This window comes from Vicugna pacos, chromosome 32, assembly GCF_048564905.1.
Source record: "Vicugna pacos chromosome 32, VicPac4, whole genome shotgun sequence".
In the NCBI taxonomy this organism is placed as follows: Eukaryota; Metazoa; Chordata; class Mammalia; order Artiodactyla; family Camelidae; genus Vicugna; species Vicugna pacos.
In genome coordinates, this window is record NC_133018.1 from 17,166,864 (window position 1) to 17,192,531 (window position 25,668).

General features: G+C 40.8%; 2 protein-coding genes across 4 annotated transcripts in view; one reads left to right on the forward strand and one right to left on the reverse strand.

Moving 5' to 3' along the window:
- Positions 1-4,832, forward strand: part of TMEM116 (transmembrane protein 116) — a 35,995-nt gene extending 31,163 nt beyond the window's left edge. For all 3 annotated transcript variants that reach the window (XM_006204830.4, XM_072952811.1, XM_015239635.3), the window contains exons 7-11: positions 500-583; positions 925-1,063; positions 2,811-2,955; positions 3,541-3,614; positions 4,357-4,832. In XM_006204830.4, coding sequence (XP_006204892.1) covers positions 500-583; positions 925-1,063; positions 2,811-2,955; positions 3,541-3,614; positions 4,357-4,563 — 649 coding nt within the window. In that variant the 3' untranslated portion in view covers positions 4,564-4,832. The remainder of the gene's footprint in view (positions 1-499; positions 584-924; positions 1,064-2,810; positions 2,956-3,540; positions 3,615-4,356) is intronic.
- Positions 4,833-12,021: 7,189 nt separating this feature from the next.
- LOC116276581 (disintegrin and metalloproteinase domain-containing protein 1a-like) lies at positions 12,022-15,079 on the reverse strand. The gene has a single exon (XM_031670068.2). The coding sequence runs from the start codon at positions 14,636-14,638 to the stop codon at positions 12,233-12,235; it is 2,406 nt and encodes an 801-aa protein (XP_031525928.2). The 5' UTR covers positions 14,639-15,079; the 3' UTR covers positions 12,022-12,232.
- Between the last annotated feature and the right edge of the window lie 10,589 nt (positions 15,080-25,668).

Consider the following 25,668-nt stretch of genomic DNA (forward strand, 5'->3'; position numbering starts at 1 on the left):
TAGATCTCACCTCAAGTGATGGTCACATTGAGTTGGTTTTAGAGTTTGTAACTTTTACTCTTGGATCTTTTCCTCTTACAGGGATCTGAATATATTTAGCTGGATAAATATTTAGCTACTTAAAGGTATGCTTGGAAAAGCTCTGAGGAAGGGGCTGATCAGAATGAAGTTGTACCTGATCACCATGTGATCACCAGACTGATCACAAAGCTCCTTGGTAGATTTTTCACTTCATTTTGACCCACTTGGATTTTTATCTGACCATACGACTCCCAGAGACTCTCTATGAAACTCTGTTACGGTCTTTTAACCTAGATATAAAATGCATTTCTGCATTCCACTTCCCCAGGAACTTGAAAAGTAGGTATACTTAAAGTTTTTAAGGTATTTTTCTTGAAGAAATTAAATGTATATGTATTTGTGGAGAGTGGGTGGAGTGATGGGAAAAAGGGAAAAGAACATCTGAATATTAGGGTGATAAATTTTTTTTTCCTCCCAGCCTGATACCTCTACTATTGATGATACCTGTATTCTGTTTGGGCAATGCCAGTGAATGTTTCCGCAACTTCAGCCAGAGCCACAGGTAAGTAAGGACCAAACCTATCATTTTCATAGTAGATTACACCTATTTTTTCTATAAATAAAAATAGAAGAAGACTTTCTATGTACATTCTGGCCAAGGTGCATGTATTTGAAATGGGCTGTGGGACAAGGTGTGTAGTCAAGTCTGAAAATACATAAGTAGAAATATAACACAAAGTAACTAGAAGGTAGTGTGTAACTGAGAATGAACAAGGTGCTATGGGCAAGACTTAGCTAAATGATAAGTAAAATTATATACTCATTAACTTCTCTTGTACCAGGTGGGTATCTCTCTGGTCTTGTATCTGTAGCAGCACTTCTGTCCATTGATTCTCTTCCTAGGTGTATCCTGATGCACTCACCACCATCAGCCATGGCTGAACTCCTGCCTTCTGCCAACACATCAGTCTGTAATACACTTTATTTTTATGGGCTCATCATTTTCCTGGCCAGCTTTCTACTCAGCCTCCTCACCATTGTGGTATGGTGCCACCCTATCTGCCTTTATGGAAAGAGGGAGGATTGGGTGGAATGGGGCAGTATTAACAAGCCTGAGAAAGATGGGATGAAGAGGCACTTCCTGTAGTCCTAGAACTAAAAAAGTGGCTAGTAGATATTGACAATTTAATTACGACCTTAGTCTTTTGGACTTCCCAAGCCCAAGCAATGAGTAGGGAAAAGAGCCTGTATTTGTTGCGTGAGAATTACACTCACTCTAGAACTAACGTATGTTCCTGTGGATCCGCATGGAGGGCCAGACCAGAAAACTAGTATGTGTCAGGTATATTGTTTGTGTAGTATGACACTCTGAAACACAGGACATGTTCTTTGACTTAATTTTCCAAATAATGAAGAGTTTTCTTTTCTTAGTTCTTTATTCACTGTAAATTTGCATTTATGCTATGTCTAACTGGATTTAAAGTGCTGAGTGGCTCAGGCAGTTATTAAATACTCATTCGACATCATCAGAATGATGGGCAATAGAAATAACCACTCGTGGGACAATACCTTATTTGTATATAACTGCCTAGTACAAAATCAGTAGGCAGACAAATATGCCTTTTTATTTGCCGTATCTACTTTTTAGTATCATTTTCTCCTTTCTTAGTATGCTGGTTCAGGGATTACAAACTGTCTGCTTGTAGATAAGTTTTATCCCACAATTCTTTTTTTTTTTTTTTTTTTTTGCTAGCACAGCTAGCACGTGTGAATGAAATATAATTGTGAAGAATTTTCTTTGATAATTCAAAAATAAGTTATGGAGAAAGCTTAACTCAAACCAGCAACTTTGTAAAGAATGCACATTGACAAGCATATATTAAAATGGCCTTGATGTTTTACATTTAGAACTGATTGACAAGAGGCCTCCCAATACCTGGCACCCTGAGGATTCTTGTTTGCTTTTCAGAATATCCTAGACTTCAGCTGACATTGAGAATTAGCATTGTGATCCTTTTTCAATCAGTAGACTGTGAACTGATTCTACTACACATAAATACCCTCAAATAAGTTCAAGCCTCTTTTTGATTCCTATGTCTGTGGGGAAAGGAGACTCCATGGCTAAACTTAAGTAACTGGGTTTTTAATGTAAAGAGTGAATCTGGATTATTAGGGAAAAGTTTCAGGTTTGGTCAGATTTTATTACCAAGTTTATTACCTAATTTACTCCCCACAAAAAGGACATTGAAGTGATTTATATTTCTTTCACTAAGTAAACCGTATTCAAATAGCTCCCAGATGGAAGGGAAAAATAATCTGTTTTCCATCCAAGGGCAAGAAGAGACTTCCTAAAACTTTTTTTGCTTGGAGTTGAGAATTTGAGCTCAGCAACAGTGCTGAAGTATTTATTTTTAAGGTTTTCTAACACAATCTCGAATAAAGTAGTTTAAAAGAGGGTCTGCTTAGATCTTAGTTTTGACTTCCCATGCATAGCATATTGTGATTAACCTCAGTGAGAAAAATAAAAGCCTGAGGGTTGATGTAGGATTCATGTATTGAACACGGTAACCACACGTTTGGCTAATATCTGTCCATTTTCCTGGCCAAGCAAAACTTCACTGTGGAGATAATTTTCTCTCAGAAAAAGTCTGATCTCAGATGGTAAAGATGGGAGGATGGTCTTTCCTGCTGTCAGATCCTAAGAGAATGATTCCTCTAAAATGATAGACTAGACCTGGGAAGTTTTAATAAGCCTTAGACAGACTACTTACTGCTATACCCTTATTTAGGTCTTAGTCATCCAGGCCCAGACACTTTATAAGAAGTTTGTGAAATCAACTGGCTTTCTGGGGAGTGAACAGTGGGCAGTGATTCACATCGTGGAGCAGCGAGTGTGCTTCTACCCAGTGGCCTTCTTTTGCTGCTGGGGCCCAGGTGGGTATCTTAATGGAAAGATCTGGGCAATGAAGAGGGAAAATATTGCTTTGTGATCAAGCAAAGTAGTCTTACCAAAAAAGGATGAAGACAAATTCCTGTTCAGCATGTAAAATTTACCTTGGTCCCACCCATATTTCCAGTTTTTCCCAACCATCTTAACTTCTTTTTCTAATGTTTTTAAATTAAGATAATTAGACACAAGATGCAACCTCGTATGAGAGGAAATGTCCTGACCGGACTCAGAGATCCTAACACCTGCCTTTCCTACTACATAAAGTTATAGTGAGGATCAGATTGGGTAATGTCTATGAAAGGACTTGGGGAACATAAGAAGTTAAGAATTCTGTCTTATGATCATCCTGTAGTATGTCGTGCCACCATTGCTACTCTAACAATCTACAAACTTTAATCAATGTGGAATAGCAGCTGGAGACCTGAGGCCAGTGGCTTATGTAACTGGTTACTCTTACTGCTAGTCTTCATTATGCCTCTAATTCTCACAGTCTTGGGCATGTATACTGAAAAACTTTATGCTTAGGTAGCCAGGGCTAGCAGCAAGATTTATACTTTGTGTTTTCACAGCTGTCATTTTGGTGATCATAAAGCTGATTAAGCCACAGGACACCAAACTTCACATGGCCCTGTATGTTCTCCAGGTAACACTTTCAACATCCAGCATCTCTGTTCTTATACTTTTCTCTTACACTGGCATTATTCAGTAAAGACGGAGTATATCTTTATACATTTCAAGAAAGAAAGTATATTATTTACATTTAGTTATGAAGAATATGAAAATTTCCTCACAGATTAGGTGGATACTTTTGTAAAAGTGCTGCCATACATTCTGGAGCATGTGTTTCTCTGGCCAACTTTATTGTATTGGTGTGGTTTAAGGGACGGGCAACAAAAGAGAGATCTAGCAGATAATGTTCTTATGAAACACTGATAGTGACATGATTCTGTCTCATCCAGAGTGGGATAAATTAGCCATTCTAGGTGAATGGAGAGAAAGGAGTAAAGAAATGGAATGGTTCTCTCTTTTCCTCCTTTATCAGATTTAAGGTTTTTGCAGGGCTATCTGACTATTTTGATAGGGCAGTTTTCTCAACCCTAACCTGGAAAATGGGACGATAAGGAGGCACATTGAAACCACTAATCATTGTCCTTATATGTATACTAAGAAATATGACTAATTCTCAGTTATCCATGATAAAGTACAGTGTGAAAAGTGTTCAGGAAAAGCTAGAAAAATAAGGGGAAAAAAAAAACTGGCACCAGATCTTGATGTTTGAGGCAGAGGAAATATAACAATGATTTATAAATAAGGAGAATGGGGGCTATTCCTCAAATCTCTGAAAACCTGAAGAGTGGACTCCATCACCCCTTCATCTCCTCCAGGCTCTAACAACATCGTCCCAGGGTCTACTCAACTCTGGAGTATATGGCTGGACACAGTACAAGTTCTACCAACTAAAGCAAGAGGCTCGGCGTGATGCAGACACCCAGACACCATTGTTATGCTCACAGAAGAGATTCTATAGCAGGGACCTAGATCCACTGGAGTCTACCCTTGCCTTTGGTACTAGCACCTCTACTATTCTTTAAATGTATAAAACTGGAACATCTGGGAACTGGAGTTACTCTACACTAACGGATTGAGAAGAGTTTTGGGGGACAACATCTTAAGTTTTTTCTAGCCATGCTTTAAACTATGGGAATGAAAGGGAATATAGTACCATGGTTAGCAGCTACCTTAGGTGTAGGGGTCAGAATCTATCCATTATTCTCAGATTGACAAGTGATTCTTAAAGTCTTTGTTCAGGAAGATGAAGCCACTTTCCACATAAGAAATAAACTCATATTACTTTGATAAATATTAGATTTGTTTAAGTCTCTTTTAGAAAAAAATAAATTCCAGGTTATTATTTATAAAGGTATTTCCAGGCTCTCTACTCTGTGGTTGTTGGGGAAGTAGTGTGGCATGCAGCAACTTGCTCAGATCTTTCCATTACTATTACTCTCCCTGAGGTTGTACAAAGAAAGTCTTTGATTTACATTCTTTGAAGAGTTTCAGAAACTCAGAATAAGCAAAGACAAAAGCTGTCGAAAAGGGTGATAGTGGGATCCTCAGATATACCACATCCTGGTCTCTTATACGTTCAGTACTGGTCTAGGCCTTAACAGTAGGAATCATCCTGCTCTAGAAAATTAAGGCCACTCTTCTTAAGTTACAGTGGATAAGATTTAAAAGAAATCAGGATTAAAAGAAAACGGAATCAAAACCTCAGCTCTCATTTACAAGCAAAATCCATTGTAGATTTCATAGTGCTTATATGTAGGATCGGGTTGAACTATATGAACTTGCCATTTTTGTAGGTGAAAATGGTCTAATATCAGTTTTACATGGTTCAATCTGACAGTAAGTGCTAAATATATGTTTATTGAATAAATGAGTAAGCAAGTGAATGAATGACTAACCAGTAGAATTTAACCTTTGGGGAAAGAAAAGATTCCCATACTGAAGAGGCTCATTCATGGGTAGGGATGTTTAATGCTTCTTCCTCTTTAGTCATGTAACGAGTAATATTTGGCCTCTCCAGTTAGGTCATGAAGAAGACCAATCTGAGGCCGGGGCATCAGATACTATGATGCCAAAACAAAGGAGAGAGCCAAATGGACAAAGACTGGAATGATAATCAACTAAAACATTTAAAACTAATAAATCAGATGCTTCTCCCTGTAAATTCCCTTGGTCTGACCAAGGCAAAAATCCTTAAGATTAGAGAAAATTGACAGAGTAGATTATAATGGGGGACTAGACAGTAGAAACTCAATAGAAATGTTAGGGAGCTCAGTAATAGCTCTTGAGGTTTTAGGCCATGAGCTTCAACCTTACTGTGGATGGTAACCTGGCCTCATTCTGTCAAGATCACATCTTGAGGTCTCCCCTTGTCCAAAGCTCTGGAGACCTGGTTTCTGGGTAGCAGAGAACAAGAAAGATTGTCTCATCTAGAGAGCTGCTTTAACTTCTTTTAATTAAAAAAACTAATAAGCATTCAGCATACAGAAAGACAGATGGAAACAAGAATTCTCATTTCCATAGAACTGTGGGACACCAGAACTAAGGACTTCATTTCTTTTTTTTTTTTTTAATGGGGATATTGGGCATTGAACCCAGGACCTTGTGCATGCTAAGCACACGCTCAGCTGCTGAGCTATACCCTCCCACCAGGACTTCATCTCTTAAAAAGTCCTTTTCGTATCACTTCATATTTGACTTTATTGCCAGAAAAAAAGGTTATTATCAAATATTTGTCAGGTTTGTTCATCTTCTTCTCTCTTTTTTGTGTTGACATAGGTCTTAGATATTCTGTGGATGTAGGCAAACAAAAAGATTGTAGGAATGAAAAATAATAAAAGGTTAGGCAAAATTAGGATTTTCATATCAGCTTTTCATCCTACTAAGAATAAGATAGCCACTATTCAAACTACTGTTGTAGCCTTTGAATTCACATTTAAGAGGGGCATACAAATAGACACAGTTCTTAAAATGTCTGCAAACATCCCTTTCATGGCTTGCCCAGGTTGTAGTCATAGTGGAGTATAATTGGATCTAAACAAGTTCAGCTAATAGATATCTTCTGTGGACCACGTGTTGTACCATCCTTCACCTCCCCCTCTTCAGCCCTGTCTGTGGCTTCAAAAGCCTTCACACCCCAACATCATGTGTCCTGCATAGGGAACTGAGTATTTCGATATTTTTCAATGCATGGGAGCCTTTAGATGTTTTTACATAGTAGACTCCCACATTTTACATCTTTGGCCTTGCACTTGCTGAAGACCTTAAACATCCCTTTAGATTCACTGCCACAGTTCCCAAACCTGTCTTGCTTGGTATTCGACTTTCCTGGACAACCTTTGTGCCCTTTCCAAAGATTTTTTTAACACACACATTCTCCAGTCTTCAGCACCAGCCTTGGTAACAGTAACCTTTTTCCTTGCAAGAGGTACTGTCTTGCTTGTAGACATCTGTCTGGTACCACTTAGGGGTGCCATTACAGTATTCTGGGAGGTCACATTCATCGACACTGAGGTGGCAGGATGTGGTTGTCTGTAGAAATTTGCATTTTTTGCAGTAACATCTAAATGCATAATCTGATCCCTTCTTCAGCTGGCATGAGGGCAGACAGCAGTGATCCTTTTAACAATCAAGGACATTGCCATAGTCACATTCTTTTATCCATTATCTTATTCTTACAATATGGCTTTCAAAAGGAGCTTTGGCTCTCAGGTTTATTAAATAGGCAGCTCTCTGTGCTTATGCAACAACTTGTGGAAGTAGTGGAAGCTGCATTGCTGAAGCCCATATCTACAGTAATAAATTCATACATAGTACAGAGGTTCTGGCCATGGTACTTTAAGGGCACATGGTCATGCTAACTACTATATATAAAATAGATAAATAAAGTCCTACTGTATAGCCCAGGGAACTATATTCAATACCTTGCAATAGCCTATAGTGAAAAATAATATGCAAAAGAATACATATAGAGAGATAGCTATAGATATATATAGATATAACAGAATCACTATGCTGTACACCAGAAATTAACACAATGTTGTAAGCCAACTAAACTTCAATTAAAAAAAAAAAAAAGAAAACAGGAGATAATGAATACTTGACATCAGTACATCAAGAGTCCAGAGACCATGGTCTTCCAGAGGACAGTAGCTTCCAGCATTCTTGTGCCTCAGTCCTTTACCTGGACACTCTTAAACAAACCCCAGGTCTCCAACTTCCAGCTTTTCTCTCAACAAAATCCTTCCTTCTCAGTGATCAACATAACAGTGTACTCCAAAAGGAAGTAATTTTGCCTACACTGAAGACGGCTCATCTTTAAGTTTAGGTGAACTGTATAAATCATGTCTCAACTATTCTAGTGAGGAATAGTCCTTGAGTTTTATCTTTAAATAAAATAAAATCTCACTAAAACATTCTCCCATAAATAAAGCAAATTTTTCCTCTGACTCTGATTAAATAAGAACTACTGAGAATTGAAATGTCACAGATTTCAAAGATACAGGATTTGTCACATAGGTAAGATCATGGTCAAAAAATTTAGCTCCCCCTCCCACCATCAACCTCTGGAAGTAGGAGGATTTTTCCATAACAGAACATAAGGTAGTAGAGTGTGTATGTTTGTGGGGGAGGATTATCGCTTCTCAGCCTTTAGGCTAAGATCAAGTGTGGGAGAGGATTATGGGAGATTCGTCTACCCATTCCAGAGTAATTACCTGGAGCCATGGCATGTATTATGGGAGTGTAATAAAGGAGCTCAAATATTTTGACAGCTTTAGGTATAGTAGCAGGGGGGGGAAATTATTTTACTTATTTAGCATTTTCAATGGTGGAGGAAGATTGCCCTTTAAAAAAAAAAAACACTTTATTGAGATTTTGGTCCACATCCACCCAAAATGACAAAATTCTACTCAAGAAGGAAACTAATAACATGATACTTAGTGGTGAATAGCTAAAAGCGTTTCCTCTAAGATCAGTAACAAGGCAAGAATCCTACTCTCGCTGCTTTCATTCAACATAGTATATTACAAGTTGTAGGCAGAGCAGTTAGGCAAGAAAAAGAAAGAAAAGTCATCCAAATCAGAAAGGAAGAAGTAAAACTGTCATTACTTGCAGATGACATATAAAAAACCCTAAAGACTCTAACCAAAATACTCCAAATGTATTAAAGACATGAAAGTAAGATCCCAAACCATAAAATTCCTGGAAAAACAGACAGAAAGCTCCATGATATTGGTCTTGGCAGTGATTTTTCAGATTGACACCAAAAGCCAAGGCAACAAAAGCAAAAACAAGTGGAACTACATCAAACTAAAAGACTTCTTTCTACACAGCAAAGGAAATCATCAACAGAATGAAAAGGCAGCCTCTTAAATGGGAGAAATTATTTGTAAATCATGTATTTGATAAAAGGTTAATACCTAAAATAAAAAATGAACTTATACAACTCAATAACAAAAAAAAATTTTTTTAATGGGCAGAGGATCTTGATAAACAGTTTTCCAGAGAAGATATACCAATGGCCATCAGGTCCATGAAAATGTGCTCAACATCACTAATCACCTGGGAAATGCATATCAAAACCACAATGAGATATCACTTCATATCTGTTATCAAAAAGACAAGAGATAAGTTTTGGCGAGGATGTGGAGAAAAGGTAACTGTTGTGCACAGTTGGTGGGAATTGGAAAAGCCACTATGAAAAACAATATGGAGGTTCCTCAAGAAATCAAAAATAGGACTACCGTATGACCCAGGAATTCACTTCTGGGGATTTATCCAAAAGAAATGAAAACACTAACTAAAAGCGGTATCTGCACCCCAGTGTTCATTGCAGCATTATTTATGATTGCCAAGTTGTACAAGCAACTTAGGTGTCTATCAATGGATGAATGAATTAAGAAAATGTTACACACACACACAAATGGAATATTATTCAGCCATAAAAAGAAGGAAACCTTGCCATGTGTGACAACTTGGATGGACCTTGAAGGCATTGTGTCAGGTGAAATCAGTCACACAGAAAAAGGCAAATACTTTACTTATTTGTGGAATCTAAAAGAAACAGAAAACCAAAAAACTGAACTCACAGATACAGAGAACAAATCAATGGTTGCTAGAGACAGGACAAAGGGGGCTGGTGAAATGTATGAAGGTGGTCAAAGGGTATAAACCTCCAATTATGAAATAAGTAAGTCTTGAGAATATAATATAGAGCATGGTGACTAATTAATACTACTGTGTTGTATATTGAAAGAGTAGATCTTAAAAGTTCTAATCATAAGTAAAAATGTAACTGTGTGATGATGAATACTAGCTAGACTTACTGTAGTGATTATTTTACAAAATATACAGATATGAATCATTATGTTGTACATCTGAAACTAATATGTTACATGTCAATTATATCTCAATGAAAATTAAAAATAAAAGAGAAAACTTTAAAAAGATTGAAGTTTGGACATAAAAAAGCTAAATTATTGTTAAATCAATTTAATGCTTTTTCATTGTGGGCAGGATTGCATTCATGTGAGGTTATGGTGATATATGATCTGGATTTTCAGTAAATTATTTTTAAAAAATTTCTCCTTCACTGGGCCCCAGAAAATGATGTGGAATCTAATTACAGGCTATGAGGATATTCCTAAAAGTCCTCCTACAGGAATAAGAAGGGATGTCAAGTCAGTTCCAAGGAGGGAGATATCCTATCCGAGTACCCCAAGAGGGCATGACCCCTGAACCCCAGAAGCATAATATCTGCAGCATACAAATGTGTTTTCTTTTACACATTGTAATTTCCATTTTTTCCCTCAAAATCTGGATAAAAATCTAGAGCCTGGACTTGGCTGTGCTTCTAGGAACTAAGGGAAGGATGAGGTGTCTTTTGACCTGAGACAGCACAGAAAAGACAGTAGTGCTCAGGGAAGGCAGGAAAGGATGGCAATAAATCACCATCAGAGTTCTCACAGGAGCAGCTGGCTGGAGCATGAGTGACTACTAACACAAACTATTGGAATGTGTAAGCATTCGTCAGACCCCCCCAAATATAGGAGTCAGGTGAAATGATACACATCCTAGAGGCAGTCACACACAGTGCAGAATGAACTGTTGTCACCTGAGTGTTCCAGTAAACTGATCCTTGAACATGGAGATTTTACAGCCCAACTTACATCTCCCTGCTCAGTCCTGCCTACATTAAAACTGGCACCTCCCTTATCATAGTCTTTCTTTCATTTGTTGGAGTTTGGGATTTTATAAACTTTTTGTGACTTATTTGACTCTTTATAAATATTTAGGAGTATTGAATCTAAGGAAGATTTTGGTTGTGCTAGGGAGTGGTAAGAGGCATCCTACCCCAAGAATGAATTTGGTCTTATATTTTAAAGTCAGCTCTGGTTAAATCATTCACTTGGTAAACACTTATTAAGCATCTACAATATGCTGGGCCCACAGCACTGAATATGATGACAGCTTGAAACACCATGATGTTAGGAGAAAAGACATTTTCAGCAATAATGACTACACAGTTTGTGGGCTCATAATACAGCTTAATTAAAGACATGTTGAGTGTCTTTCCTGTCACGTTTTACTCAAAGGAAAGGTATATACGATAGTAGAAAATGTAGATTGAGTCACACCTGGGAAGAAATCCAGGTACCACCACTTACTAGCTCGAGAGAAAATTCTCTTTGGTCTCTTTCCTCATGAACAAGATAGAGATTTCATAGGGTGGTTGGGAGGATCAAATTAAGACAGTAAATGTAAAGTGTTTAACACAGTTCCTGTCACAGAATGAATAATGTTAATATTATACTTGCTTTATGCTGTCTTCACAGAGAAGTTACCTACCACATCCAAAGTTGTTACCTATAGTTGGAGCGATTCCTTCTGATGTCAGTCAAGTTATTAATTTCAATAAATAAAAAAAGAAAAATAGAAAAGACAAAATTTTATTTTCATACTTTACTCAGCACTGTGGTAGGGGCCTCTCTCCTGTATAACATTAGTATAAATACTGAGGGGAAAGGTGGATAACATAAACACTAGCCTCTTGACCCTGGAGACTTCTGCCTTATTGGTTATAGTCCATCCCACAGAGTCCCAGAAGAAAACAGACTCAATAACTATACCACATGGAATCTGAAGACACGTCTAATCTGAATAGGATTTTATTTACTTATTTATTCATTCATTTAAAAACTCCTTGTTTCATGAATGCACACTTACAGTGCAAATGAGAACAATCTGTCACATAAGAAAACTGTCCTCACATAGTAGGTAGCTGTTACTTAAGTGAAAATTCAGCTACTAGTAATAAGTGCAGGTACCACTATTAGTTTGTCAGACAACTTAGATGAAAGATGGTATGAGCTAAAAAAAGGATCTGTGACTAGAAAAGTTAGCCTAAGACAGGAACGTTGATGACAGTAGAGGCATGTGAAGAGTTCAAGTAAAATGTGAAAAAGCAAAAAGTAGTAATATAGTTAATGCAAGAATAAAACCTTTATTACCAAAATGAATAATGTGACAGCGAGAAGCCCTCCTCCTACGTGAGTATAATCTTGTAGACTTTGTAATCCTAGCTAGAGCCACTGGAGCTATGAATTCCCACTTAACCTTTGCTTCACTAAGCTGCTCATCCCCACTCAAACTTAAGGTGTTTGATATATCAGGCCTCTTTCTCCCTCTGTTGTCTTACGGCTCTGATTCTTCCTCCTCCTCTTCCTCTTCCTCTTCCTCCTCTTCCTCTTCCTCTTCCTCCTCTTCCTCTTCCTCTTCTTCTGGGGCCTCCACTGGTGGAGCAGCCTCTGCAGGAGGCCCTTCTTCAGGTGGTGGAGCCGCTTCTTTCTCTTTCTCCCGTTTGCAAAGCCAGAAGATGCAACACATTATAATTGCTAGTATTATGAGGAAAAGTATAATAAATATTATTATCGCCGTATCTAAGAGTTCTTCTTTTTTGCTTCCGGTAGTGTTTTGACTTCCACCTCCAGCTGGTGGTTCTGATTCTTCACTCATACCAGGGGGGCCACTGTCCACACTACCACCATTTCCTGCAGTGTTGCAGTCAGGGGGAGCAAAACCACCCATACAGTGGCAGTGCTTCAAATTGTTGCAAACTCCTTTCCCGTTACACACTTCTTCTGGTTTGCAGTCATACCCAAGCACTGAATGATCACTACAGATGTGATTCATGCAGACACTGTTGTCTCCACAAGTACTGCCACCCCATGACGTTCCTTCATCCGGGATATCAGTAGTGTCATATGCATCCATGACCCAGCAGTAGTCATTTTCATGAGGGACCTGCAACACTGTGTACTGGGGTCTGATATCTGGTAGCTGTTTGACATTTGTACATACAACTTTACCGCAAAATAAGTTATTATCTTCACATTGAACATATTCTGGGTTACTATTCGTGGGACTACCACAGTTTCCAAACCTGTTCCCTTTCTTATTGAGTGACCGATAACACTCTTCTGGGGCAGATCTTGAAGGGTACCCAAAAATATCTAAACATTGGTTATCAGCAGTCCTGCAGCGTCCTTCAAAACAATAGTGCACTTTTTGACACAACGTACCGTCTTGCTTGTAGCGGTCTGGGGGACATTCTCCAGAGTCACCAAGACAGTACTCTGGGAGGTCACACTCTCCCACAGCAGGACGGCACGTGGATCCAATTTTTTCATATTGGCATGAATTATTACAGCAGGGTCCAGGATTACAGACTGCTTTCTCCTTCAGCCTACATGTTTCGTCACAGCACGGGTGATTGTCACACTCAGAACCACAGTCACACTGCTCACCATATTCTACCACACCATTTCCACACTGGGCGTCCCTGCGTAAGCGGCCTTTGTGCCCAGGCTTGTTAAACAGGCAGGCCCCTTTGTGTTCCCGGAGGAACCGGTAGAAGTCGTCAGAGCTGCAGTTGCTGAAGCCACTTCCTTTGGTGATATTTTCATGCATGAGGCAAAAGTGTTCACCTTTACAAATGCAGGCCGAATGGTCGTGCTGAATCCCCAAGTTGTGCCCAAGCTCATGGACCATGAGTGCTGCAAACAGGAGGACATCTTCGTGATGGAAGGACTCAACAGCTGCTGCAAAAGCACTTGAACAGGCGCCACTGAGAAAGGCCTGTCCCATATCCTCTTTAGGATGGTGTCCAACAATCATGTGGGCAACATCATGCTTCACACGATGGAAGAGCTGCTCGTGTCTCCAGCTATTGAAATTCCTGAGTGCAACTTGCAGGTCCACTGGGACGCCTATGAGGTCCCCCTCGGTCCAAATCTCCATTCCAACCAGCACCACCTCTGTGTTGATTCCCCTGGTGAAGCTGTTGGCCAGAGCAATGATGTCCATTACTCTCTGGACTGTCTCATTGACGTCACTGCCCCACATCTGGAACCGCTGGTTGTTGACCACGACGAACATCTCCACGTACTTGGTGTGTGACCACAAGTAGGACGGCACCTGCAGACCGCGAGGCCTGCTGCTGTCTCGTTGCCGGCTGGTCGGTGCCACTTGGCTGTCCTTGGAAGTGACACTGCAGGAGACACGAGCTTCGTGTGCCATGATGTACAACACATGCTCAAACCGTTTTGAAGAGTGCATGGGCTCAATGCCATAGGATTTTTCCTCCTTAATCAGGATGCCCCTGAGGCCTGAACAGGTGTTGACGGAAACAAAAGAACCTGGGACTCCTTCTATGTAGCCTTCGTAGTGACAGTCACGTGCGACGAAAGGCATTTCTTGCCCCAGGATGCCGCTGTGGTAGCTGAAGACTGGAAAGCTGTTGAGAAAGTAGTCTCTCTTCACCGTCAGGTGTATCAGCTGCTTCTGGCCCTGCATAAACAGCATATAGGACACCTTTTCCACTGGGCCTTCCCTTCCCTCCACTGTCAGACTGTTGGGGATGACTATTTCATAGGAAGAGTAATATACTGATCCCAGGTCACCGTACAAGCTTGGCAGGAAAACCAATACCAAGACCAGCATGATCCCCGACGTGACACGTGAAGTTCCTGGCAGGAGTGCCGGCCTCAAGCCCTTCATCTGGGAAGCCCAAGTCTCAAGCACTCTGCTAGCTTCATACATAACCACTTGGTTTTTCTGGAGACAAGACGAGAAGGGGGCAGAGTCTCTCACAGATGGTGCCACTGCCACGGCCCTAGTGAGTCAGTTGATGATGTAGGACCTCTTTCCATTAGCAGCAGCTCTGCCTGACACACAGACCCTCTGTCACAGGTAGTAGCCTCAGATCTATGCTGACTGCATGAACGGTGGCTACTGCCTACCTCTCAGAGGCACAGCCCCTGGCTGTGTCCTTTCCAGTCTTTCTGATCTCTCTGTTATGCTTCAAATAGTGTCTTTCTCTGTGACTTCCTTCCAGCATCAGCTTCAGCACTTCCTGGTTAAGGTCCTTTTGACATTATGAAGTGACATAATCATGAAGAGGGACAGCAGACTCTAAAATGCAAAACCGTATCTTGAGAGAGGAAACAGAAGCGCCATACCCTCTTGAATTGGACCGTATGGAACGCCCCTCCCCCACCCCTCCTGTTGTCCGTTGCTCGGCTGACTCCAAATGTTCCAGGCCAGAGGGCTTGGAGGACTCTGGTGGGCACTCCATTGCCCACTTCCCCCTCTTCTGAAACTCTTGCTCTGTACCACATGGACATCATAACTCTGGTGGTCTTTACCACACAGTGAGGCCTTATAGTGCTGTGCCATCCATTAGATAAGGCCAATGGGGTGGCTGCCCTGTGCCCCCAAAATAAACCCATGGGGCAAACAACAATACTCCTATTTCTTTAACATCATCAGAATTCAGTTTCTCAAGGTCACTTTATAACACTGTCCAGAAGGGTGTATGGGGGATGCCAATAGAGCAGTGTCCGCTTTGGGCAGTTATCATGGGCACGCTGGTTGGTATCTCCAGGCCTATTACCCTTCTTGGGCTGGTCCTGACATGGCAGTATCTTAAGACGATGCCTTTTGAAGACTAGGTATCCTGAAAGTCTCCCCTGTGTTAGGATAGGACCTCCATGTGTTCAGTGACCACTTCTGTTTGTTCATCCTTATAGCCCTCCGTGTCTGGAAGAGTGCTTGTCCAAGAGTAGATGCACAAGACTTATTTCTTGAATGAATAAATAGCTCCCGGGTATGGTTGCTGGGATGTGTCATCTGCTGTACCTTATGTGTGTGTACTTGCTTCATGCCTGCCGTGAACATCTGAAAATGTCTTAAGAAATACCCAAAAAAACATGGTGACTACTGGCACCGTCATGAGCTCAAAACGTACCCCTTCGTATATTTGGCCAGTCAGTTCACTCTCCTGATTTCTTCTTGCCTTGTATTTCCCTGAGAAAAATAGAAGCAATCAAGAGAATGTTTGCACATGTGGACACCGGATGAGTCCACCTGTATCTAATGTCCCTCCCACTAGGGTGGATAAACTGTCCAAGCTCCAATCTAAGGCCAGTCCTTTTACTTATGAGTGAGGTGGCCTTCCCTTTCAGTTTCTCATGGACTTCACTTTTCCATTTCTCCCTTCTCTCTTTTACACCCTAGACATCTGTTTGTCCATTGGATCCAATCCTATTACATGCATCCTATTATTATGAAGGTGAGGTATCACCTTCATAAAACCATCCCTCTCAGCCCACATCCCCGTCCAGTCGCCATCCAGTTTCACCTGCTCTGTTGTATAATGAAAGTCTTTGAAAGAGTGTATAGATATTCTGTTCCAATTGGCATCACTCCTTTGTTCTTTACTGAAATTTTTTTATTTTGACTCATAGCACAGTCAGAAAATGTGCATGAAACAGAAATATAGTTTTCGGTAAATGAGTAAAATGAGAACAGCTAAGCCAGGCACAAAAGGACTAATACCTTATAATCTCATTTATATGAGGTTCCACAAGTAGTCAAGTTCGTAGAGACAGAAAGCAGAAGAGAAATTACCAGGGGCAGGGGAAAAGAGTAATGGACAGTTATTGTCTAAAGGGTATAGACTTTCAGGGTGCCACGATGAGAAGTTCAGGAAGTGGATGGTGATGATGGTTGCACAACAGTGTGAGTGTACTTAATGCCAATGAACTGTACACTTCAAAATGTTTAAGATGGTTGATTTCATGTTATGGATATTTTACTGAGAAAGAGAGAAATAGGGAGGAAGCAGGAGAGAAGGGGGAGAGAAAGGTAAACACCTATGTAAGTAAAACCCTGATCAGGTAAACAACAGTTTATCTCCATAGAAGTCACCTATGTGTCATTGCCAATCATATCCTCCTGCTTGAGAGAGATCATGATCCTGTCTTTTATGGTAACGACTTCTTCACTTTCTTTATTAATTTGCTTCCTAGGTATGCATCCCAGAATTATGTAATTTGATTTGACTTGCCTTTTAATAACAGCTTTATTGAGATACAATCACATACCATAATATTCTTCTTCAAAGTGTACAATTCAGTGGTTGTGGTATGTTCATACAATTACGCAACCATCACCACAATCAATTTTAGAACATTTCCCTCAGCCCCAAACAAAACTCCCTTATCCGTCAGCACTCACTCCCCGTTCTCAGCTCCCTCCAGCCCCTGGTCACCACTGCTCTACGTTCTGTCTCTGTGGTTTGGTCTATCCTGGACAGTCCCCAGCAGTGGAATCTACATGTTGTAGTGTTCTGTGACTGGCTTATTTCACGTAGCACAATGGTTTCAAAGATTAGCCATGTTGTAGCAGGTATCAACACTTGCTTTCCTTTTGACCAAATAATATTCTTTTCTTATGGATATGCCATATTTTTGTGATTCATCAGTTGATGAACATTCTGGTTGTTTCCACTTTTTGACTATTATGAATAATACTTCTACGGACATTTTAGGACTACTTTTTGCATAGACACGTTTTCCTATCTCTTGGGTGGATACTTAGGAGTGGAATTGTGTGGTCATGTGATAACTGTGTTTAGCCTTTGAGGAACTGCCCAACTGTTTTCCAAAGCAGCTACACAATTTTACACTCCTGCCAGCAATGAATGGGGATTCCCATGGCATCACTGACGCTTGTTCTTGTCTGTCTATTTGACTGTAGCCATCCTAGTGGATGTAAGTGGTATCTCATTGCAGTTTTGATTTGCACTTCACTAATAACTGGGGATGTTGCACAGCTTTTCATATTCTTATTGCCATTTATATCTTCTGTGGAGGAATGTCTCTTCACATCCTTTGCCTTTTTAGAACTGGGTTTTTTTCCTCCTGAGCTGTCAGAGTTCTTAGTATTTCCTGGGTACTAGTCTCTATCAAACGTATGTTCTTCAGGTATTTTCTCCGAGTCCATGGGCTGTCTTTTCACTTTCTTGATGGTGTCTCTTAGAATGGAGAATTATTTCACTTTTTTATTCTGTTAAAATGCTCAGAACCTAAAATTTCACAAAAGACCCAGAATTGCCAAAGCAATACTGAAAGAAAAGGATGAAGCTGGAAGAATAACCTTCCCAGATTTCAGACAATACTACAGAGCTACAGCAATCAAAACAGCTTGGTATTGGCACAAAACCCAGCATATGGATCAATGGAACAGAATCGAGAGCCCAGAAATAAACCCACAGACCTACGGTGAACTAATTTTTGACAAAGGAGGCAAGAATATACAATGGAGAAAAGACAGTTTCTTCAGCATGTGGTGTTGGGAAACCTGGACAGCCACATGTGAATCAGTGAAGTTAGAACACCCGCTCACACCATACACAAAAATAAACTCAGAATGGTCTCAAGATTTAAATATAAGACAAGACATGATAAACCTCCAAGAAGAAAACATAGGCAAAACATTCTCTGACATAAATCTGTTCTCCTAGGGGTCTACCAAGGCAATAGAGATAAAAGTGAAAATAAACAAATGGGACCTAATTAAACATAAGCTTTTGCACAGCAAAGGAAACCATAAGCAAAAGAAAACGACAACCTATGGAATGGGATAAAAAATTTGCAAACGATGCCACTGACAAAGGCTTAATTTCCAAAATACATAAACAGCTCAGATAGCTTAATAACAAAAAAACCAACAACCCAATCCAAAAATGAGAAGACCCAAACAAGCAATTCTCCAGTAGAGAGATAAAAATAGCCAATAGGCACATGAGAAAATGCTCAGTATCGCTAATTATCAAAGAAATGCAAATCAAAACTCCCATGAGATACCACCTCACACCAGTCAGAATGGCCATCACTCAAAAGTCCACAAACGGGAAATGCTGGAGAGGGTGTGAAGAAAAGGGAACCTTCCTACACTGCTGGTGGGAATGTAGTTTGGTGCAGCCATTATAGAAAACAGTATGGAGATTCCTTATAATACTAAAAATAGACTTACCCGATGATACAGCAATCCCACTCCTGGGCGTGTTTCCAGAGGGAACACTAATTTGACAAGATACATGCACCCCAATGTACATAGCTGCACTATATACCATAGCAAATTCATAGACACAACCTAAATGTCCATCGGCAGATGACTAGAAAAAGAAGTCATGGTATATTTATACAACGGAATACTACTCGGCCATAAAAAAGAATAAAATAAAGCCATTTGTGCAACATGGATTGACTTGGAGATTGTCATTCTAAGTGAAGTAAGCCAGAAAGAGAAAGAAAAATACCATATGATCAGTCATATGAGGAATCTAAAAAAAAGAAAGAAAGAAAAAAGAGGATACTAATGAATTCACCTACAAATAAAACACACCTGCAGACATCGTAAATAATTTTACAATGATAGGGGAAAAGAGATAGGGAGGGTAAAATTTGGGAGTTTGAGATTTGCAAATGTTAAGCACTATACATGAAAACAGATTTTAAGAAAACAGATTTCTTCTGTATAGCACAGGGAACTATTTTCAATGTCTTGTAATAACCTTTAATGAAAAAGAATATGAAAACTAATATATGTATATATATGCATGACTGGGACATTATGCTGTGCACCAGAAATTGACACATTGTAACTGACTATACTTTAATTTTAAAAAAAAAGGAACATAAAGTTTACCATCTTAACCATTTTTCAGTATACACTTCAGTGCTATTAAATACTTTTATGTATTGTGCAACCAGCACCACTTTCCATCTCCAGGACACTTTACGTTGTGTAAAACTGAAACAATACTCGTTAAACTACAAATCATCATTGTCTGCTTTCCCCTAGTCCCTAGCTACCACCATCCTACTTTCTGTCTCTGTGATTTTGACTAGTCGAGTACCTCATTTAAGTGGAATCATACTGTATTTGTCTTTTTTGTGACTGGTGTATTTCACTTAGCATAATGTCCTCAAGGTTCATCCATGTTGTAGCACATTGCAGAATTTCCTTCCTTTTTAAGGGTGAATAATATTCCATTGTATGTGTATTCCACATTTTGCTCATCCATTCGACCCTCTGTGGGCACTTAGGTTGCTTCCATGTTTTCGCTGTTGTGAACAGTGCTGCTTGGAACATGGACATACAAGTATCTCTTCAGGAACCTGCTTTCAATTCCTTTGGGTATATACTCAGAAGTCAAGTTGCTAGATCATATGGTCACTCTATTTTTCTTTCTTTTTTTTTTTTTGAGGAATCCCTGGACCATATTCCACAGCAGGTGTACCATTTTACATTTCCCACCAATAACTGTGCACAGGTGTTCCAGGTCTTTCCATATCCTCTCCAACACTTGTTCTTTTCTGTTTTCTTTTTATTTTGGTTTTTAGTGGCCATCCTAAGGGATGCAAGATGGTAGCTTCCTGTAGTTTTGATTTGCATGTCCCTAATGATTAGTGGCATTGAGCATCTTTTCATGTGCAAGAGGCCATTCGTGTATCTTGTATGGAGAAATGTCTGTTTGGGGCCTTTGCCCGTTTTTTTGAATCAGGCTGCTCGTCTTTTTGCTGTTTTAGAAGTTCTCTATATGTCCTGGATATTAATCCCTTACCACATATATGACTTGCAAATATTTTCTCCCATTCTGTAGGCTGCCTTTTCACTTTAAGTTTTTTTTTTGATGCATAAAAATCTTATGTGTGTGTGTATATATATATATGTGTGTATATATATAATTTTTTCCCTTATGGTGTCATATCCATGAAATCCTGGTCAAATCCAATGCCGTGAAACCTTTGCCTTATGTTTTCTTCTAAGAGTTGTATAGCAAGGCAAGTCCCATGAATGGGGATTTTCCAGGGAACTGCCAGACATGCAAATTAGTAACAGTACTATGGGAATAAGGCTTTTGAGGGAGCTTAAAACTGTTCTGCTGATTCCACTGGGTGCTAGGCTGCCTGTTTTCATAGCCATTATCTAGTGGAGATGATGTGGCTGAGATGTAGCTGGGATGATGAGTGGGGACCGGAGGAGAGGGATGTGGGAACAGGGCATTAAAACTTGACATACCTTCCTTCTCTCACCAAGACTGAGCAATTAATTATTGCTTTTGTTTTTGTTTTTGAATAAACGGACCTCAGGTGGTTCTATGAATTTGCTTTATTTCTGTACTTCCAAAAGTGTTCAGAGAAAGCCACTGGAATCACCCTCCGTTGCTGCCTTTCTCTCGCACTCCATCTGCTCCATCAGCAAATCCTTTTAGCTCTGTGTTACAAGAGCATGCCCAGATTCCAGCCTCTCCTCACTGCCACGACTTCAGCCATCCTCCTGAAAGCTTCCACCATTGCCCACTTGGCAAATTACAAGAGTCCCTAAGGGGTCTCTGCGTCTGCAGGGGCCCGTCTCCCTGGGCCTGCCTGCTCCTCACTTACGTAGCAGATGGAGTGATCCCTCGGTTCCTCTCCGCTCTGGTTACTCCTAAAACCCTTCCATGCTTCCCACCTGCAGTGCAATAAAAACAGAATTCCTTTGCAAGTCTTATGTGATCTGGCTTCTCCCATAGCTCTCACACTGTTCTCCTTGATGCTCACTCTGCAGATGTGCTGATCTCCTTGGGGTTCTTCAGATGTGCCAAGCAGGTTCCCGTCTCAGGACTTTTCACTTAGAGTTCCCTCTCCCTGCTTTGCTCTCCCCACTGATACCCGCTGAGCTTCTTCCCTCACATTCTACGTGTCTCTCCTCAAAAGTCACCTTGTCAGGTAGGACTTCTCTGACCACTGGCCTGAAATAGCTGAAAACTCCACCCTGATAACATCACCCTTGTTCCCCTTGCACTGCTTCATGTTGTTTGATCACATGCATCTCAACTTGGCACATCGTATAGGTGTCTGTTTATTTGTCAGGTTCGTAATTTTTCACGTTTTCGTGGGATAAGAGACTTTGTCTTATTTACTACCGTTTCCCCAGTACTAGACCAGTTCATAGTTAAAGACTCAGTAGTGGCAGAAAGGATGGTTGAATGAACAAATGCATGAAGAAGAGGGAGAGGCATGTCTCCATCTCTTATTACAGTTAGACTTCTATAAAAAGCATCAAGCTTGGACGCAAGGCATGGAGTGCAAGTTGGCCTGTCCTGAGCCATTTGCACAGCAGTAATTGAGGACAGTCAGGAGAGGCAGTAAGCTAGCATCCTTACTAAGGGTCCAAGAAGCAGCATTGCTTTGAATGCCACCATGGTCTTGTGTGGGGCTCTGAGGAGAAGGATAATGTCCCTACCAGTTTTACCCATAACTGGGCCCAAGGCAGTGATTGCCACGTTAACCAGAGCTTGTGCCTCACCCCCAGAGATTTACAGTTGAGTGGCAGAAATAGAGTGTGTTTGCAAATGGCCATATGGTAGGTCCGAATGCCTTAGATGCGAAGGAAATTGAGCCTTATGATTTGATAGTGGATAAAGCGTCTTGTTGCTGAACAACTTACCGATAACAATACTATCTTACAGCCGTGATCACCTTTGATTTTAAGGTCTTCTCAGCATTTATTTGAGCACCTGCTGTATGCCAGGCATTGCACTAGATGCCGGCACACACATTGCCTGGTGGAGCCTCTCAGCGGCTCTGTGGTGGAGAACCACTGTGTGACCATCCAGCTGAGGAGGAACCCAGGCCCGAGGCAGTGAAGTTCCATGTCTCAGACCAGTCAGCCAGAAAGTCACACCTGGGACGTGGGTACATGGGATATGAAAGCCCCCTCAATCAGAAGAAAGGTGACTGTATTGTTTTTAAAAAGGCTGTTGTTTGCTCTCAGAAATGTTTTCCTGGCTGGATGTGTCAGGCTAGAAGAACACAGGACTCATAGCTTACACAGCACGCATGCTCAGTTCCAGGGGGAAGTAAAGAGCTCTCACGGTGCTTAGGAAACATATTCTACTGTTTCCTCTTATGCTTGAGTTGTTGTGGAAAACACTTTTAGATATTTACATTAGTTAAAAAAACAAGTAATGGGACAATAAGGTGGATTAAAAATGGTGTCTCTTCTGGCAAAGCTCAGGAAGAAAACCAACAGCTTCTTCTTTAGGTGCGTTATTGTATAAAATGTAAATTCTTCAGCGCAGACTCGCAGTAGCTGGGGGTTTAATGTTACAGGTCACGTTTTGCTGCAGCAGTCTTCATTTTCCTGTGAAGAGATTCCTGCCTGTGAGCTTTCCTTAGATCGTGACCCGTCAGTTACCTCAAAGTTGGAATCCATTCTCATTTAAAAAGCAAAGAATTACTAGGTCGCTTTTGCTTTATTTGGCATGGCATGTTTACTTGCATTTCTGTACTTTCATAGTGACCTAATTTATCCGTGGAGCTGTAAAGGATGGCTTTGGGTAGATAGGGGGTCAGTGGAAGGCATGAGGGAAAGAAGGCCTTTTCTCCTGCTCCGTGGCACTGACACTAATGCCGTTTTTATTTCTACTTTAACATGAAATTGTCTGCACTAACATACAGCTCGTGATTATTAGGTGACTGAAATTGCGTTACTGGAAGAAATGTTGTGGTTGTGGTTTCAGAGTTTATATCTTTTGTCTCTTACAAGGTTTTCTTTCCACATTTCTCCGCTAAGGCCTGAGCATCTCCAGAATGTGAGATTCTGAGAACATGCTCGTGAGTAAACACATTTCTCACCCTCCAGGTACCGTGGAAACTTCACTTGATAAGGAAGCGTATGTTCTCCTTGTTCTGCAGAAAACAACCACTTGATGGTCTGTTTCAGGCTGCCTCCCCTATAGGTCCTTTCCATGAATATCCTCAAAGAGAACCCATGTTTCATTCCGAAAGGAGAGGAAGGTATGCTAGAGCAGTTTCAGGCACCTCATTGCAGCTGTGAGAGGTGAACTAAAGAGGGGAAGGGAAGAGGAAGGCCGTTCAGGGGAAACAAGATTGCGATCAAAAGCCTGGAGTGGCAAGTGGCCATGGTATGTAGTGAGGACAGAGGTTCTTCCTGTTAGACATGCCAATAAGAGGAAATGCTTGTTTTCCAAAGTCCTAGGAGACAGCAGTTGGAAATGGACAGGAGGATGCAATTGTCACAGTTCCTTAGTGCCACACCAAGTTTACATTTTCTACTCTAGATAATGTGTGTGGGATCTGGGGGCGCTGGGCATAGGGGGCCAGTGGAGGTTCCTGAACTCCAGACTGGTAAGAAAATCAGTGTCTGGGGAGTCTTAGGAGGGTTGTTAGCTTGCGTGCCCAGTGAGACAGATGACAGCAATGAAACAGACATGAGGCTGCAGGCACTTGCTCAGTCATCATTCCACCTCTGCTGTTCTCTTTTTAAATATTAAAAGAAATATTTTCTAACTATGATAAGAGTCACCATGGCTTTGTCGTTCACATAGCGATCTAGCAATTCGTTATTCTCATGTATTTAAATGGGGCGTAAGCTCCTCATGTAAGAGTTCCATAATTTTATGAAATAACAAAAGTGGCCTTGGATCTTTCTTTCCTATTCTTCCTTAGTTCAAAAGCTTTTAGAGCTTAATGTCCAGAAGCAGGGGGAAGATTAATTTTAAATAGTCAGCCTTTTGCAATCATTCTTGGAGGAAGCCTGCGCCTGCTTTTGAGAAAACATTTCAGTGAGCGTATCTGCCCAAAGGAAAGCAGCAGATTTGTATTCTGAAATTAAGCTGGTAAACACAAGGAGTTGTTTTTTTTAATTTTTAGAGTAAAGATTTTTTTTAATTTTGCAAAGTACTGTAAAACTTTGTTTAGTGCACAGTTGCTTCCCTGGGAGGCTGATGATACCACCTGTGTTTAACATAAATCTTTTACTTTTTCTTTCAACTGAGCCCAGGGAAGAGAGTGCAGTTTCACTCCAAGTTATGAGGATATTCCCCAAAGCAGTCCTTCCTGGACAAGAAGAGATGTCAGGCTGCGGACATCCCGTCCAAAGAACGGGAAGACTTATCCAAGTCTCCCAGGGAGGGGCATGACCTCTGGATTCCCGGAACATTAATATTGGCTACATCCAAATGTGTTCTTTTCCACACTGTAATGTCCCTTTGTTTCCCCCAAGTCTGGATACAAATCCAGAGCCTGGACTTGGCTGTGCTTTGGGCAACTAAGGGAAGGGCCTCGGCCTCCACTGGCCTCAGGGACACAGAGAGGACAGCAGCCACCCAGGGAAGGCAGGTAAAGGATGGCAAGAAGTCACTGTCAGAATCTCCTGGGGCAGCAGCTGGCTGGGTCATGAGTGGCTACCAACACAGATTATTGGAACGTGTAACCAGCCATTCCTCAGAATCCTCCAGACATCACGGGGAGACATCACTCAGGCAAAAGAGTGCTCTCTGTAGACGCAGTCACACAAAATGCAGAACACTCAACCTTGAACCTGGAGATTTCAGACTCGAGTTACTCTACCTTCTCTCTCCTGCCCACACTGAAACTGGTCACTGCCCTGCTGTGGTCTATCCTAAAGAGCTTCAGCCTCCAATCCCCAGACTTTGGGGTTTCCACACATGTTAAGATTCACCTGATAATTTATAAATATGTTCATTTCTCGGTCACTCTTTCAGAGCAAGTTCATTCGCGTAGCTGTCCTAGCCTTTGCTTCCTGCCTTTAACGTGGTCTCATAGTCCTGAGGGTCAAACATGAAGACAGCCACTAAGAGTTTAAAATAGTCTGTACAACTTCCATATTGGCTAAATCTGTGTAAATTTTGTTGTCAGATGTTGTGAAATCCTAAACTGGTTTTATTGAATGATTCCCAGATATCTACCTGA